The sequence below is a fragment of the Siphateles boraxobius genome, unplaced genomic scaffold (assembly GCF_051911475.1).
Source record: "Siphateles boraxobius isolate OS27281-9 unplaced genomic scaffold, OSU_SipBor_1 229, whole genome shotgun sequence".
NCBI classification, from domain to species: Eukaryota; Metazoa; Chordata; class Actinopteri; order Cypriniformes; family Leuciscidae; genus Siphateles; species Siphateles boraxobius.
In genome coordinates, this window is record NW_027508843.1 from 130,055 (window position 1) to 145,000 (window position 14,946).

Genomic DNA, 14,946 nt, shown 5'->3' on the forward strand with positions numbered 1-14,946 from the left:
TTCTACAAACTCTTGCTGTAGTTTCAGGCTCTACTAGAACAGGGTTTCCTGCTTGAATGTTGATTATTTCTCCATATTCTCCACTGTTGCAGCGTCAGTAACTCTCAGGAGTGTGTTTCCCGAAAGCATCGTTCCAACGAACATTTGCAAACAGCATCGCAGAGTTGTGTGTGTGAGCGACAGATCTCGAGCTGCGGTTAGAAGAAGAGTTTCTTGTGTTCATGACATGTGACTCAGTAAATCCTGATCTTGAGCATAATAAGCAAGCTGACATTCAGTACAACCTGAGTCTTTTATGTAGAATACATACTAATGTCATTTATGTCTTTTAGTTTGTCGAGAGATTTAAAGTGTAGTTTCTGAAGAGTGCGCATGTGTGAACGAGCTCGAGGGCGTAAGAACGAGCCTATGATTGAATCTGGAAATAAAGCAAAATAACTGAGAAAAAATGAGAATTATCTTCAGATCACATGTCCGTTATTTATGGCTAAACATCTAGCGTTAATTTCGATCTCAAACAGATTCATTAACAGTATTTTTTACTCCACACGTGCGTGACATCATTAACCAACGTTGTTGAACGATCAATTTGCGACAATGTGGTTTCGGGAAACAGTCGTGACTAGCTAGTGGATTTCTTCAACGATGCATCGTACTGTGTGTGACAGTGAGTGACGTCGTTGTGCGAGAAACACACCCCTATTTACTTCCTGTCTCTATGAAGCCCCTCCTCCTGAAAAGCACACTGTGCTCTGATTGGTCAACTGGATCATTGTGTTGTGATTGGTCGAGCGCTTCGAGTGTGTTTGGGAAATGTCCCGCCCCTTACAATAACCACCGGTGTGCAGACGCTGATGGACCTTCATGTGTGTGTGTGTGTGTGTGTGTGTGTGTGTCAGTGAGAGTGTGTGTTCTCACCGGTGTGCAGACGCTGATGGACCTTCATGTGTGTGTGTGTGTGTGTGTGTGTGTGTTCTCACCGGTGTGCAGACGCTGATGGACCTTCATGTGTGTGTGTGTGTGTGTGTGTGTGTGTGTGTGTTCTCACCGGTGTGCAGACGCTGATGGACCTTCATGTGTGTGTGTGTGTGTGTGTTCTCACCTGTGTGCAGACGCTGATGGACCTTCATGTGTGTGTGTGTGTGTGTGTGTGTGTTCTCACCGGTGTGCAGACGCTGATGGACCTTCATGTGTGTGTGTGTGTGTGTGTGTGTGTGTGTGTGTGTGTTCTCACCGGTGTGCAGACGCTGATGGACCTTCATGCTCCCTGACGTGGAGAAGCACTTCATGCAGTACAGGCACTCGAAGGCCTTGACGCCGCTGTGGATCTTCATGTGAGCGGTGAGTGTGCTCTTCACGGCGAAGGCACGGAAGCACTGCTTGCACTTGTAGGGCTTCTCGTGTGTGTGGATGCGTATGTGGCGCACCAGATCGCTGGGCTTCTTGAACTCTTTAGAGCAGTACGGACATCCGTGCCACCGAACCCCGTTCTCCTGCCGGATCGTGCCTGAAAACAAACACACACTTACTGATCACATGACTTTAGAAACAAACACACACTTCCTGCTCATCACATGACTTCAGAAATGACTTGCCCATAATTTTATGATATTATTACCGTAGGCCACGGGATAATTTTCTGTCCAGAATTGATAAAATAAGCTAATCTCAGTTTACCGGTGGACGAATAGTTGATAAAGTGTTAAATATTAATTCTGAGTCATTTGCATATTAATTAGGTTCTTATTCACTGTAATTCAATCACCGTCTGAGTTATATTGATCGTAGTTCCCTTACACTGATCATCACATGACCTCAGGGATATAGTCCCGTGGAATACTTCAGGCTCATCCTCCAATCGCTGTAATTACAAGTAAAAACGCCACGAGCTGAATTACGATTCTCCCGTTTGCTGATCCACGGGTGAACACTAAACATCATCACTGATGGAATATTTTCTTTCTCTGTAAAATGAACTCTTTTAAATGCATGTATCCATAATATACGCCACCATTTAGAAGTGTGTGTCCGGTAAGATGTTGTAATGTTCTCTTCTGCTCATCAAAGCTGCATTTATTTGATGAAAAATACAGTAAAACAGTGAGATAGTTTTCTATGTGAATATACAGTAAAGTGTCATTTATTCCTGTGATCATCATTACTCCAGTCTTCAGTGTCACATGATCCTTCAGAAAACACTATAATATGATGATCAAGAAACATTTATGATTATTATCAGTGTTGAAAATAGTTTTTTTCCTATTTTGTGGAAACTGTCATATATTTCATTTTTCAGGATTCTTTGATAAATAGAAAGTTGAAATAAACAGCATCAATATGAAATAGAGTCTTTTGTAACATTATAAACGTCTTTGGATCAATTGAATGCGTCCCTGATTAAATTAATTTCTTTAAAAAGAATGATTCAAAATAAAACTCTCAGTGAGCCCAAACTTGTGAACAGCAGTGTATCTTACGTGTTAATAAATGCTGCGTATGTTGTGTAAAATGTGTACACAGTTTATTATGTACGCCGTCTGTATTCCTTTATTTATTGTATTATATATGGTTATTAAGATTTCCCACACCGGACAAAAAACATTGGTTTTCAGTGTTAAAATGTTGTTTGTATTGAAAGGTAATCTTTTAAATATTATGATGTCCTTTAAACAACTTTGCAACAAATTGTTTGATTTAATGGGAGCGACTCTTCTATATGCTGCAACGACTGATTGACAGCAGAATCTGAGTTCGTCTCATATTTGACGAAGTTTGCATCATTGATTCGTTATCTCCTGTGTAGTACGGTGCCGCTGTGTAAATAAAGCTGACTGGCTTGACTTGTCCTCGGATGATTCAGTGTGAGTCGCAGGCCGGTCGAGCATACCGAGCATCTGCGGAGGCTTCTTGATGATGCTCCTCTTCTCCTTCTTCAGGACGGTGTCAGTCATGAGGATTCTGGAGGGCGCGGGTCCGTCTCCGGCTGAGCTCGGCCCGAGCGTGTCCGTCTGGAGCTTCTCTGATCCGCTGGGAGCGTCCGGGGGAACTGGGATCTCAGTCAGTCCACTGTTCTCCAGAGCTTGCTGGGAAAACACCACAAAGCCTCATGAACTGCAATTCTGACTCGCTTTATAATATTTCCCTGAGGAACTTTTCTACCCTGAGTTTAGCCCTCGTTTAAAAGGGATACTTCACCCAAAAATGAAAATTAGCCCATGATTTACTCGCCCTCAACTCATCCTAGGAGTATCTGACATTCTGCTCTCAGACGAATACAATCACAGTTATATTAAAAAATGTCCTGGATCTTCCAAGCTTTATAATGGCAGTGAATGGCCGATTCTGTTCATGATTGACAGATGCACTTTTATGATGGATAGATGCACTTTTATGATGGACAGATGCACTTTTATGATGGACAGATGCACTTTTATGATGGACAGATGCACTTTTATGATGGACAGATGCACTTTTATAATGGATGGATGCACTTTTATGATGGATGGATGCACTTTTATGATGGACAGATGCACTTTTATGATGGACAGATGCACTTTTATGATGGACAGATGCACTTTTATGATGGATGGATGCACTTTTATGATTGACAGATGCACTTTTATGATGGACAGATGCACTTTTATGATGGATAGATGCACTTTTATGATGGATAGATGCACTTTTATGATGACAGATGCACTTTTATGATGGACAGATGCACTTTTATGATGGATAGATGCACTTTTATGATGGATAGATGCACTTTTATGATGGACAGATGCACTTTTATGATGGATAGATGCACTTTTATGATGGATAGATGCACTTTTATGATGGATAGATGCACTTTTATGATGACAGATGCACTTTTATGATGGACAGATGCACTTTTATGATGGATAGATGCACTTTTATGATGGATAGATGCACTTTTATGATGGACAGATGCACTTTTATGATGGATAGATGCACTTTTATGATGGATAGATGCACTTTTATGATGGACAGATGCACTTTTATGATGGATAGATGCACTTTTATGATGGATAGATGCACTTTTATGATGGATAGATGCACTTTTATGATGGACAGATGCACTTTTATAATGGATAGATGCACTTTTATGATGGACAGATGCACTTTTATGATGGACAGATGCACTTTTATGATGGACAGATGCACTTTTATGATGGACGGATGCACTTTTATGATTGACAGATGCACTTTTATGATGGACAGATGCACTTTTATGATGGATAGATGCACTTTTATGATGGATAGATGCACTTTTATGATGACAGATGCACTTTTATGATGGATAGATGCACTTTTATGATGGACAGATGCACTTTTATGATGGATAGATGCACTTTTATGATGGACAGATGCACTTTTATAATGGATAGATGCACTTTTATGATGGACAGATGCACTTTTATGATGGATAGATGCACTTTTATGATGAATGGATGCACTTTTATGATGGACAGATACACTTTTATGATGGATAGATGCACTTTTATGATGGACAGATGAACTTTTATGATGGACAGATGCACTTTTATGATGGACAGATGCACTTTTATGATGGACAGATGCACTTTTATGATGGATAGATGCACTTTTATGATGGACAGATGAACTTTTATGATGGATAGATGCACTTTTATGATGGATAGATGCACTTTTATGATGGACAGATGCACTTTTATGATGGTCAGATGCACTTTTATGATGGACAGATGCACTTTTATGATGGACAGATGCACTTTTATGATGGATAGATGCACTTTTATGATGGACAGATGCACTTTTATGATGGATAGATGCACTTTTATGATGAATAGATGCACTTTTATGATGGACAGATACACTTTTATGATGGACAGATGCACTTTTATGATGGACGGATGCACTTTTATGATGGACAGATGCACTTTTATGATGGACAGATGCACTTTTATGATGGATAGATGCACTTTTATGATGGATAGATGCACTTTTATGATGGATAGATGCACTTTTATGATGGTCAGATGCACTTTTATGATGGACAGATGCACTTTTATGATGGACAGATGCACTTTTATGATGGATAGATGCACTTTTATGATGAATAGATGCACTTTTATGATGGACAGATACACTTTTATGATGGACAGATGCACTTTTATGATGGATGGATGCACTTTTATGATGGACGGATGCACTTTTATGATGGACAGATGCACTTTTATGATGGATAGATGCACTTTTATGATGGACAGATGCACTTTTATGATGGATGGATGCACTTTTATGATGGATAGATGCACTTTTATGATGGACAGATGCACTTTTATGATGGATAGATGCACTTTTATGATGGACGATGAACTTTTATGATGGATAGATGCACTTTTATGATGGACAGATGCACTTTTATGATGGATAGATGCACTTTTATGATGGACAGATGCACTTTTATGATGGATAGATGCACTTTTATGATGGACAGATGCACTTTTATGACGGCCAAATGCACTTTTATGATGGCCAAATGCACTTTTATGATGGCCAGATGCACTTTTATAATGGATGGATGCACTTTTATGATCGATGGATGCACTTTTATGATGGATAGATGCACTTTTATGATGGATGGATGCACTTTTATGATGGACAGATGCACTTTTATGATGGACAGATGCACTTTTATGATGGATAGATGCACTTTTATGATGGACAGATGCACTTTTATGATGACAGATGCACTTTTATGATGGACAGATGCACTTTTATGATGGACAGATGCACTTTTATGATGGATAGATGCACTTTTATGATGGACAGATGCACTTTTATGATGGATGGATGCACTTTTATGATGGACAGATGCACTTTTATGATGGATAGATGCACTTTTATGATGGACAGATGCACTTTTAAGGCATTGAATGCCATTATAAAGCTTGGAAGAGCCAGGACATTTTTTAATATAACTCTGATTGTATTCATCTGAAAGCAGAATGTCATATACACCTAGGATTGTTTCAAGGTGAGTAAATCATGGGCTAATTTTCCTTTTTGGGTGAAGTATCCCTTTAAGGGGGCGTGTCTCCTTTAAGACTTCGATGTAAACGCCCACTGCTATGATTGGGTGACATCTCTCTCTCACTGGGAAAGGTGTTGTACCTGTAGGATATCCTGGTTGATGGGCGTGCCGATGGCCTGCCCAGGGGGAGGAGCCTGAGCGCTGTCTGAGGTCACATGGTCCGAGAGCTCCAGCAGCTGCTGGATGACATCAGTCACGCCCTCTGACCCCTCGGGACCCTCGGGACAATGATCAACCCTGGCATTCCCCTTCTGAACACAGGAACACAGAGGCAGACAGGTGAGCTGCTGGTGTACAGGAGATCAACACGCTTTCACACTACAGTTAACCCTGGGTTAGGAAGGGATATAATACAATTTAAAGTAAGGTGAGAAAGAATTTAATGGAAAATATTCCATTAAAGAGGATCTATTATGCCTTGATGTTGTTTGTTTAGTTCCTGTCTCTATGAAGCCCCTCCTTCTGAAAACCACACTGTGCTCTGATTGGTCGGCTGGATCAGTGTGTTGTGATTGGTCGAGCGCTTCGAGTGTGTTTGGGAAATGTCCCGCCCCTTACCATAACCGCCAGTTTAACACACTACTAACTAACTCAACCAGGCCCCGCCCCTTTATTCTGCGTATGAATTATTATAATGAGGAATATTGTGACGTGTTCGTTCCCGAAAGAAACTCGAGATACAATGGAGGCGTTTCAGGAGTTCAGAAACACTGACACTGATATAGAGAAGAACTGGAGCTTCCTCATGATCAAACACAACATTACACACTAAACACTGATGAACACTACACACTAAACACTGATGAACACTACACACAGATGAACACTACACACTAAACACTGATGAACACTACACACTAAACACAGATGAACACTACACACTAAACACTGATGAACACTACACACTAAACACAGATGAACACTACACACTAAACACAGATGAACACTACACACTAAACACTGATGAACACTACACACTAAACACTGATGAACACTACACACTAAACACTGATGAACACTACACACTAAACACTGATGAACACTACACACTAAACACAGATGAACACTACACACTAAACACTGATGAACACTACACACTAAACACTGATGAACACTACACACTAAACACAGATGAACACTGCACACTAAACACTGATGAACACTACACACTAAACACTGATGAACACTGCACACTAAACACAGATGAACACTACACACTAAACACTGATGAACATTACACACTAAACACAGATGAACACTACACACTAAACACAGATGAACACTGCACACTAAACACTGATGAACACTACACACTAAACACTGATGAACCCTACACACTAAATACTGATGAACACTACACACTAAACACTGATGAACACTACACACTAAACACAGATGAACATTACACACTAAACACAGATGAACCCTAATCACTAAACACTGATGAACCCTACACACTAAACACTGATGAACACTGCACACTAAACACTGATGAACACTACACACTAAACACAGATGAACATTACACACTAAACACAGATGAACACTACACACTAAACACTGATGAACACTACACACTAAACACTGATGAACCCTACACACTAAACACTGATGAACACAACACACTAAACACTGATGAACACTACACACTAAACACAGATGAACATTACACACTAAACACAGATGAACATTACACACTAAACACTGATGAACACTACACACTAAACACTGATGAACACAACACACTAAACACTGATGAACACTACACACTAAACACAGATGAACATTACAAAACACACTAAACACTGATGAACACTACACACTAAACACAGATGAACATTACACACTAAACACTGATGAACATTACACACTAAATACTGATGAAAACTACACACTAAACACAGATGAACACTACACACTAAACACTGATGAATACTACACACTAAACACAGATGAACACTACACACTAAACACAGATGAACATTACACACTAAACACTGATGAACACTACACACTAAACACTGATGAACACTACACACTAAACACAGATGAACACTACACACTAAACACTGATGAACATTACACACTAAACACTGATGAACACTACACACTAAACACTGATAAACACTCCACACTAAACACTGATGAACACTACACACTAAACACTGATGAACACTACACACTAAACACAGATGAACATTACACACTAAACACTGATGAATACTACACACTACACACTGATGAACACTACACACTACACACTGATGAACACTACACACTAAACACTGATGAACACTACACACTGATGAACACTACACACTAAACACTGATGAACACTACACACTGATGAACACTACACACTAAACACTGATGAACACTACACACTGATGAACACTACACACTGATGAACACTACACACTGATGAACACTACACACTAAACACTGATGAACACTACACACTGATGAACACTACAACCTGATGCACACTACACACTGATGAACACTACACACTGATGAACACTACACACTAAACACTGATGAACACTACAAACTGATGAACACTACACACTACACACTGATGAACACTACACACTAAACACTGATGAACATAACACACTAAACACTGATGAACACAACACACTAAACACTGATGAACACTACACACTAAACACAGATGAACATTACACACTAAACACAGATGAACATTACACACTAAACACTGATGAACACTACACACTAAACACTGATGAACACAACACACTAAACACTGATGAACACTACACACTAAACACAGATGAACATTACAAAACACACTAAACACTGATGAACACTACACACTAAACACAGATGAACATTACACACTAAACACTGATTAACATTACACACTAAATACTGATGAAAACTACACACTAAACACAGATGAACACTACACACTAAACACTGATGAATACTACACACTAAACACTGATGAACACTACACACTAAACACAGATGAACATTACACACTAAACACTGATGAACACTACACACTAAACACTGATGAACACTACACACTAAACACAGATGAACACTACACACTAAACACTGATGAACATTACACACTAAACACTGATGAACACTACACACTAAACACTGATAAACACTCCACACTAAACACTGATGAACACTACACACTAAACACTGATGAACACTACACACTAAACACAGATGAACATTACACACTAAACACTGATGAATACTACACACTACACACTGATGAACACTACACACTACACACTGATGAACACTACACACTAAACACTGATGAACACTACACACTGATGAACACTACACACTAAACACTGATGAACACTACACACTGATGAACACTACACACTAAACACTGATGAACACTACACACTGATGAACACTACACACTGATGAACACTACACACTGATGAACACTACACACTAAACACTGATGAACACTACACACTGATGAACACTACAACCTGATGCACACTACACACTGATGAACACTACACACTGATGAACACTACACACTAAACACTGATGAACACTACAAACTGATGAACACTACACACTACACACTGATGAACACTACACACTAAACACTGATGAACATAACACACTAAACACTGATGAACACTACACACTAAACACTGATGAACACTACACACTAAACACTGATGAACACTACACACTACACACTGATGAACACTACACACTAAACACAGATGAACACTACACACAAAACACAGATGAACACTACACACTAAACACTGATGAACACTAAACACTGATGAACACTGCACACTAAACACAGATGAACACTACACACAAAACACAGATGAACACTACACACTAAACACTGATGAACACTACACACTAAACACTGATGAACACTACACACTAAACACAGATGAACATTACACACTAAACACAGATGAACACTACACACTAAACACTGATGAACATAACACACTAAACACTGATGAACACTACACACTAAACACTGATGAACACTACACACTAAACACTGATGAACACTACACACTACCCACTGATGAACACTACACACTAAACACAGATGAACACTAAACACAAAACACAGATGAACACTACACACTAAACACTGATGAACACTACACACTAAACACTGATGAACACTACACACTAAACACAGATGAACACTACACACAAAACACAGATGAACACTACACACTAAACACTGATGAACACTACACACTAAACACTGATGAACACTACACACTAAACACAGATGAACATTACACACTAAACACAGATGAACACTACACACTAAACACTGATGAACACTACACACTAAACACTGATGAACACTACACACTAAACACAGATGAACACTACACACTAAACACTGATGAACACTACACACTAAACACAGATGAACACTACACACAAAACACAGATGAACACTACACACTAAACACTGATGAACACTACACACTAAACACAGATGAACATTACACACTAAACACAGATGAACATTACACACTAAACACAGATGAACACTACACACTAAACACTGATGAACACTACAGACTAGCTCTTCAGAGAGATGATCTGCGGCTGAGCTCACCTGTGCTGCTGGCTCCTCTACTTCCATTACTGATATGTGCATTTTGCTGATGTGAGCATTGAGGCTGCCGAGCTTCTTATAGACGCAGCTACAGTCCAAACAGGGGAAGAGTGGAGCACCAGACGCCTGAAACACATATCTCATCAGAAGTCCCACTCCAGCGACATGCAAACCAGTTAGTATTATGATATTGGCAATTTAAATTTATGTTATGATTTTATTTTGGCCATTAACTTTTTAAAGAGCTTGGCAGCAGACTATATTCATATATATATATATATATATATATATATATATATATATATATATATATATATATATATATTTATTTATTCATATATTACATTTATATTCACATCACGAGAATGATAAGTATCAGTGTGAGAAGGCGATTCAAGGAGACACAAGTACCCCTACAGCTCTACTACAACTCTACTACAGCTCTATTACAGCACTACCACAGCTCCACTACAGCTCTATTACAGCTCTATTACAGCTCTATTACAGCTCTATTACAGCTCTATTACAGCACTACTACAGCTCCATTACAGCTCTACTACAGCTCTACTACAGCTCTATTACAGCACTACTACAGCTCCACTACAGCTCTATTACAACTCTACTACAGCTCTATTACAGCACTACTAAAGCTCCACTACAGCTCTATTACAGCTCTACTACAGCTCTACTACAGCTCTATTACAGCACTACTACAGCTCCACTACAGCTCTATTACAGCACTACTACAGCTCTATTACAGCACTACTACAGCTCCACCACAGCTCTATTACAGTTCTATTACAGCTCTACTACAGCTCTACTACAGCTCTATTACAGCACTACTACAGCTCCACTACAGCTCTACTACAACTCTACTACAGCTCTATTACAGCACTACTACAGCTCCACTACAGCTATACTACAGCTCTACTACAGCTTCACTACAGCTCTACTACAGCTATACTACAGCTCCACTACAACTCTACTACAACTCTACTACAACTCCACTACAGCTCTATTACAGCTCAAATACAGCTCCACTACAGCTCCACTAGAGCTCTAATACAGCTCCACTACAGCTCTATTACAGCTCCACTAGCTCCACTACAGCTTTACTACAGCTCCACTACAGCTTTACTACAGCTCCACTACAGCTCTACTACAGCTCTACTACAGCTCCACTACAGCTCCACTACAGCTCCACTACAGCTCTACTACATCACTACTACAGCTCCGCTACAGCTCCACTACAGCTCTACTACAGCTCTACTACAGCTCCACTACAGCTCCACTACAGCTCTACTACAGCTCTACTACAGTTTCACTACAGCTCCACTACAGCTCTACTACAGCTCCACTACAGCTCCACTAGAGCTCTACTACAGCTCCACTAGAGCTCTACTACAGCTCCACTACAGCTCCACTACAGCTCCACTACAGCTCTACTACAGCTCCACTACAGCTCTACTACATCACTACTACAGCTCCGCTACAGCTCCACTACAGCTCTACTACAGCTCTACTACAGCACTACTACAGCTCCACTACAGCTCCACTAACTCTACTACAGCTCTACTACAGCTCCACTAACTCTACTACAGCTAGTGGAGCTGTAGTAGAGTTAGTGGAGCTGTAGTAGAGCTGTAGTAGAGTTAGTGGAGCTGTAGTGGAGCTGTAGTAGCTCCACTACAGCTCCACTAGCTTCACTACAGCTCCACTACAGCTCTACTACAGCTCTACTACAGCTCCACTACAGCTCCACTACAGCTCCACTACAGCTCCACTACAGCTCTACTAGCTCCACTACAGCTCCACTACAGCTCTACTACAGCTCCACTAGCTCTTCTACAGCTCCACTACAGCTCTACTACAGCTCCACTAGCTCCACTACAGCTCTACTACAGCTCTACTACAGCTCTACTACAGCTCCACTACAGCTCCACTACAGTTCCACTACAGCTCCACTACAGCTCTATTACAGCTCTACTACAGCTCTACTACAGCTCCACTACAGTTCCACTACAGCTCCACTACAGTTCCACTAGCTCCACTACAGCTCTACTACAGCTCCACTAGCTCCACTACAGTTCCACTAGCTCCACTACAGCTCCACTACAGCTCCACTAGCTCTACTACAGCTCTACTACATCTCTACTACATCTCTACTACAGCTCCACTACAGCTCTACTACAGCTCCACTACAGCTCCACTAGCTCTACTACAGCTCCACTACAGTTCCACTACAGCTCTACTACAGCTCCACCACAGCTCTACTTTTACAGCTCTACTACAGCTCTACTACAGCTCCACTACAGTTCCACTAGCTCCACTACAGCTCTACTACAGCTCCACTAGCTCCACTACAGCTCCACTACAGTTCCACTAGCTCTACTACAGCTCTACTACAGCTCCACTACAGCTCTACTACAGCTCCACTAGCTCCACTACAGCTCCACTAGCTCTACTACAGCTCTACTACATCTCTACTACAGCTCTACTACAGCTCCACTACAGCTCCACTAGCTCTACTACAGCTCCACTACAGTTCCACTACATCTCTACTACAGCTCTACTACAGCTCCACTACAGCTCCACTAGCTCTACTACAGCTCTACTACAGCTCTACCACAGCTCTACTACAGTTCTACTACAGCTCTACTATAGCTCTACTACAGCTCCACTACAGCTCTACTACAGCTCTACTACAGTTCCACTACAGCTCTACTACAGCTCTACTACAGTTCCACTACAGCTCCACTAGCTCTACTACAGCTCTACTACAGTTCTACTACAGCTCTACTACAGTAACACTACAGCTCCACTAGCTCTACTACAGCTCTACTACAGCTCTACTACAGCTCCACTACAGCTCCACTACAGTTCCACTACAGCTCCACTAGCTCCACTACAGCTCCACTACAGCTCTACTACAGCTCCACTACAGCTCCACTAGCTCTACTACAGCTCCACTACAGTTCCACTACAGCTCTACTACAGCTCCACCACAGCTCTACTACAGCTCTACTACAGCTCCACTACAGTTCCACTAGCTCCACTACAGCTCTACTACAGCTCCACTAGCTCCACTACAGTTCCACTAGCTCTACTACAGCTCTACTACAGCTCCACTACAGCTCTACTACAGCTCCACTAGCTCCACTACAGCTCCACTAGCTCTACTACAGCTCTACTACATCTCTACTACAGCTCTACTACAGCTCCACTACAGCTCCACTAGCTCTACTACAGCTCCACTACAGTTCCACTACATCTCTACTACAGCTCTACTACAGCTCCACTACAGCTCCACTACAGCTCCACTAGCTCTACTACAGCTCTACTACAGCTCTACCACAGCTCTACTACAGTTCTACTACAGCTCTACTACAGCTCTACTACAGCTCCACTACAGCTCTACTACAGTTCCACTACAGCTCCACTAGCTCTACTACAGCTCTACTACAGCTCTACTACAGTTCCACTACAGCTCCACTAGCTCTACTACAGCTCTACTACAGTTCTACTACAGCTCTACTACAGTTCCACTACAGCTCTACTACAGTTCCACTAGCTCTACTACAGCTCTACTACAGCTCCACTACAGCTCTACTACAGTTCCACTACAGCTCCAATACAGTTCCACTAGCTCTACTACAGCTCTACTACAGCTTCACTACAGCTCTACTACAGCTCCACTAGCTCCACTACAGCTCCACGAGCTCTACTACAGCTCTACTACATCTCTACTACAGCTCTACTACAGCTCCACTAGCTCTACTACAGCTCCACTACAGTTCCACTACATCTCTACTACAGCTCTACTACAGCTCTACTACAGCTCTACTACAGCTCCACTAGCTCTACTACAGCTCTACTACAGCTCTACCACAGCTCTACTACAGTTCTACTACAGCTCTACTACAGCTCTACTACAGCTCCACTACAGCTCTACTACAGTTCCACTACAGCTCCACTAGCTCTACTACAGCTCTACTACAGCTCTACTACAGTTCCACTACAGCTCCACTAGCTCTACTACAGCTCTACTACAGTTCTACTACAGCTCTACTACAGTTCCACTACAGCTCCACTAGCTCTACTACAGCTCTACTACAGTTCTACTACAGCTCTACTACAGCTCTACTACAGCTCTACTACAGCTCCACTACAGCTCTACTACAGCTCTACTACAGTTCTACTACAGCTCCACTACAGCTCTACTACAGCTCCA

The 14,946-nt window shown here is 41.3% G+C and overlaps 1 protein-coding gene across 2 annotated transcripts in view; it reads right to left on the reverse strand.

The window, feature by feature from the left end:
* The window catches only part of LOC143747571 (zinc finger protein 236), a 107,041-nt gene that overhangs the window by 61,315 nt on the left and 30,780 nt on the right, over nucleotides 1–14,946 (reverse strand). For both annotated transcript variants that reach the window (XM_077240403.1, XM_077240402.1), the window contains exons 7-10: nucleotides 10,716–10,841; nucleotides 6,175–6,345; nucleotides 2,888–3,083; nucleotides 1,235–1,507 (exon numbers count right to left, since the gene is read on the reverse strand). In XM_077240403.1, coding sequence (XP_077096518.1) covers nucleotides 1,235–1,507; nucleotides 2,888–3,083; nucleotides 6,175–6,345; nucleotides 10,716–10,841 — 766 coding nt within the window. The remainder of the gene's footprint in view (nucleotides 1–1,234; nucleotides 1,508–2,887; nucleotides 3,084–6,174; nucleotides 6,346–10,715; nucleotides 10,842–14,946) is intronic.